The 4,654-nt window shown below is 47.8% G+C and overlaps 2 protein-coding genes across 2 annotated transcripts in view; both read right to left on the reverse strand.

The window, feature by feature from the left end:
- Positions 1–2,041: 2,041 nt before the first annotated feature.
- Positions 2,042–3,496, reverse strand: LACBIDRAFT_328445 (uncharacterized protein; the record flags this gene model as incomplete). The annotated part of the gene is made up of 7 exons (XM_001882544.1): positions 2,042–2,087; positions 2,172–2,254; positions 2,777–2,799; positions 2,844–2,981; positions 3,029–3,161; positions 3,265–3,269; positions 3,340–3,496. The coding sequence occupies 7 exons, from the start codon at positions 3,494–3,496 to the stop codon at positions 2,042–2,044; spliced, it is 585 nt and encodes a 194-aa protein (XP_001882579.1).
- A 339-nt stretch (positions 3,497–3,835) lies between these two features.
- Positions 3,836–4,654, reverse strand: part of LACBIDRAFT_185256 (cytosine-purine permease) — a gene marked incomplete at both ends in the record, with an annotated part of 4,545 nt that continues 3,726 nt past the window's right edge. Inside the window, 2 exons of the mRNA XM_001882545.1 lie at positions 3,836–4,211; positions 4,252–4,415. Of these exons, the coding sequence (XP_001882580.1) occupies positions 3,836–4,211; positions 4,252–4,415 (540 nt within the window). The remainder of the gene's footprint in view (positions 4,212–4,251; positions 4,416–4,654) is intronic.

Raw genomic sequence — 4,654 nt, forward strand, 5'->3', positions numbered from 1 at the left:
TTTTAGCTTCAGATGACGAAGCCATGGCAGAATTCAAAAGAGAATTTGGCCAAAAGTTTGATATCTCGGATCTTGGAGAACTCAAACAAATAGTGGGATTTGAAGTTCAAAGGGATCTCAAGAAGGGCACAATACATTTAACACAAAATCAGTATGTGGGAAAAATCTTGGACAGATTTGGAATGTCCAAATCCACGCCTGTCAAAATGCCACTCGATCCGAATGTCAAACTAACTAAAACTCCCGAAGGAGAACATCACGGTATCCCAGAATACGCAGCGGCTATAGGATCATTAATGTATGCAGCAATTGGCACGCGGCCTGACATTGCATACGCTATTCAACATTTAAGCCAATTCACAAGCAATCCGAGCCCTGCACACTGGAGTGCAATCAAGCGCGTGTTTAGATACTTAAATGGAACACGCAACTACGGGATAACGTATGGCGGCGGAAACTCTATTCCAGGTTTAGAAGGGTATTCCGACGCTGATTGGGGAAATAATGATCTTGATCGCAAGTCTATTTCAGGATACATTTTCCTATTCGGGAATGCGCCCATATCGTGGGCATCACGCAAACAGCGCACTGTTGCTGTATCCACAATGGAAGCAGAATATATGGCCGCAAGTTTAGCAACTCGAGAAGCGATATGGCTTCGCACTTTATTAACAGAAATTGGTTTATTACAAAATAAACCTACACTACTGAATATCGACAACCAATCTGCAATTGACTTTTCAAAGAATCAAGGGTCACATTCAAAGTCAAAGCATATTGATATTCAACATCATTTTGTACGCGAACGTCTCGGCGACAACTCAATCATAATAGAACACTGCGCATCAGAAGACAATCTGGCCGATGTATTTACTAAGGCGCTACCACGCCCAGCTCACGAGAGATTCACGTCTCGCATCGGCATAGATTCGGAGTTGAGGGGGAGTGTTGAATAGTCGAGGCGGACCGGCAACTCCGGTATGCCGATCCCGTGCATACGCGCACGTACTAGTCTCATATAGGACACTGTAGATAGTTATAGTAGTTTGTAGTATATTCTAGTTACATATGTTTGTAGTATATAAGGGGGACTGAGAGTCCCCGAATTCATTACCTTCTCACTCAACCACTACCCCTCGTACTCGCTGCTCCAACAGAAACGAACGGAAACGATGGGCAAGAAGCCTGATCAATATCTGGCTCCTTATCTGTCTCCTTCAACCGACATCCGTCCCTCATCCCATTAGCAGCCGTCCAGCTCCATCCATCTCACAACCGCCTCCTCCATTCCCTCAGATTACCTATCTTTCTTCTGCGAAACGTACGAGCAAAAGGCGAAGCACTCTCCAAGCTTCCCTCCATTCCCTCATCCGCTCCTCAACGTTCAACCTCCAGCTCTTCCTCCATCACCATCCCCCCAACGATGGCTCAAAAACTCCCCCTTCCCTAACCCAACCTCGGTCCTATATATCTCGCCTGTCGCCCACCCCGGAATCCTCAGGCAGGCGCCCACTGCGCTCTGGCATTTCCGCGGTTTGCGTTTCTCAGATAGACGGCCAGTTCCCTTTGTTACCCGTCTTTTCACGGGATTGGAACTTCAACGAGCCTCGGACTCGTTGGTTGGAAATCATGTGGATGGGATGGAGAGTCGCCACCGTGTAGCGGATACTACCGCGCAGATCTCTTCGAGCTGGAGTGAATGTACAGTGCGAACGGACTGGAGAAGCTCGCTCGATGTCGAAATTGAATTGGCGCTCCTCGACTATCACCACAATTCGTGGGGAACGTGAACGAATGCGGCGTTGGCGAGCGGATTGAGATGGTTAGTGGCACAGGAGACGCAAGAAGACGATCTCGACGGTCTCGCGGACATCTACGTCCCCACCGATGGATGTCGACCCTCAAACTCAGCAGATCTTACTTGTCAAGTCTCTCCGGAGCATCACAATCCACGCCAATCCATCTGTCCTTCTCCTCCCACTCAGCTGTCTCATCCGCAATTCCCTATCAGCGCAATTTGACTGCATTTCTTGAATCTTGATCACCGTATCGTCGACTCGTTTCCATCGTCTCCGGGTACCTCTGCCCTGGTAATACCCACATCCTGTCAGCTGTTTTTCTTAAAGACGCTGGGAGGCACGCTCACAAGAACTTCGACTCTCTCTACATACCCTGTGATCCAGGAATTGACGTCCGTATGCCCCAAGTATGCCCTTTCAAAACCCAAGGAAGCGTCTTCCACCTGCAGCCATGGCTGCGGAAAGGTGTGTATACCTCGCCTCTGAACTGTCTTTCACGACGCAATCTATCGTGTAGCAGCTCAGCTCGTTTACAGTCGTCATTGAAGGTTCCGATTGGGCTCAGGCCTTACCAGTGAACTGTGCTGGGAGGTTGAGTTTTGTCGAGGCCTTCGATGCTCATAAGTGACAACGATGCTTGAAAGAGCGCTCACAGGCAAAGGGAGGGTCGTGGTCTTCACATCTTATCAACGTGAGGTCAGACGGCTTTTGATTCATCGGTTGACATCTTATTGTGGAGACTTCCCGAGTATAGCTCTCTTTGTTCCCACCATGGCGGTAGCTAACAAATCTATAGACCTGGTTATCGATATACACCTTTGACGGCTTTCTGCACGGCTTATGTGCCGTTCACCATGCATATTGGAGGCTCATCATCGTTGTGAAATACGCTGAGAGGCTAATATTGGAGTTGATGGTGCCAAACTTGCCGAACTGGTGAGCCCATCGTTGTCATCGTCATTCACGGCCCAACTCACCTTCTTTGACAGGCACAAGTTGACTTTTCATATTTGATTATATTGGATGCCAATAAACGCGACAGACCTGGACGCAGACTCTGACTCTGAAAGAACCCTTTCAACTTCCACCAAAAGAAACCTGCATGCGCCGCAGCCGTGTATTCAACCTCTTCCTCCCTCTCGGCCTTGCCGCTCTCTACCCCTACCTCTAAAACGCCACAAACTGGGCAAAAGCCAACAAATCATCACCAAACCTCCTCGACAACCCACCAACCACCACAAAAAACATAGTACCCTCCGACAAGAAACGATCATAGCGTCCTTCCTTACTAGCATCCGCAGCAGAGTCCATCAAATCTTCGACCCAATCGACTTGCATGGTTGTGTGCAAAACCACTTGAAGCTGAAAGGAGCCAAATTCGCCATTGCAAACGACATGAACGTCCCCTCCCCATTCAAGCCGCTCCCGTGTCTCTGACCCCAGCCCCCTAGGAGCCATGGCCCACCCGCCCTGCGCCGTAATCGTCAAAATATGACAGGGCCCGATTACTACTAGGACAACTTTTTGACGAGGAACAAACGGTGTTCCTCAAACACTCCGTTAGGCTGGGAACCCATTGGTGGCGGGAGGTCGATACGGAATGTGTGGGCAAAGTAGTGGATGACCAGTACAAGGGTCATGTTCCGAAGAATTGAAAGAGTTGCTAAGCGCAAAACAGCTTTTTTCACCGCCTGCATTATGATTCGCCGTGAATCCCGCCCTTTACCTTGTTTGGAATCCAGATGAGCTGGCCCGCGCTGCCAGTGCACGAGAACTCAGCGTTTTCAGTTGTTCAACCGTGTATTTATCTTTCGTAGATGAGATGGAATGAAGCTAACGCCGCATTCGACGTTAGGCCCAGTGGAGACCTTTTTTGGGTGATGTTGCACGTAACATGTAAAACTAAAAGGACAAACGTTTCGTCTGCAACAACTTGGCGCATTTTGACAAGTGACGTCCATGTGCAATTGCGAAATCTCGCTGAAAACCCTTGGAATTGACGGTGAATATGCGCAGGCATGTCTTGCACATATATATTACACATGCCCCAGTATTCTAATCTCAAGCAGACGAAAAGGAAGGTATAGTACTGCACTGACCCCAAACGCAACCTCAAAGCCGATATCCCCTGTCATTTTGGCGATTGGACCCGTGAACCACACCTGGCTCATACAAGGGATAACAAGTCCGAACGAAGCTATCCTAGCAGCAAGAGCAGCGATGCCCGAAAGCAACCTTCTTGGTGCGTCCCAATCATCAAGGTCATACTCTACTGGGTTGTTGTGTCGGATCAAAAGATGCTCCAGAATAATAATAGCGATGAACGCGCTGGCCCAGTACCCAATCAGCCCAAGGAAATTGGTGATCGTGTCATAGAACCTGTGTGCGCCTACAATCGATATTGGTATCACTCTTTAAAGAGAATGTGAGGAAGGTGATTGGAAGCACTTACATCGCTGTAGCAACTAGCGAGAATACATATCGAGGAACTACAACCAGGGGAGGAATAAAGATCTGGATGTTCAGTGATATTGAGTAAAATGTTCCTGCAATGTTGCCTGCCACTGAAAGACTCAGTAGCACTGCGAGGAACTTTCCGAATCCCATCAGGAAAAACTAAAACTCACAATTATGCACAATTCAGCTGGTTAAACGTGTTGTGCACAATTGTTGGTAAATTCTTCTCAATTCTTCTCAATCGAAAATGGGGATGTCGATTGTGCACAATCATTCATAAATTCCCATCAATTCTTCTCAATTGAAAAATCAGAATTTAGATTGTTCACGCTTGTCCTGGAAAGTACATTTACTTATCTGTTGAAATATATATATCCTTAGTTGGAGCCTGGAGGGTA

This window comes from Laccaria bicolor, genomic scaffold, assembly GCF_000143565.1.
Source record: "Laccaria bicolor S238N-H82 LACBIscaffold_17 genomic scaffold, whole genome shotgun sequence".
Lineage (NCBI taxonomy): Eukaryota > Fungi > Basidiomycota > Agaricomycetes > Agaricales > Hydnangiaceae > Laccaria > Laccaria bicolor.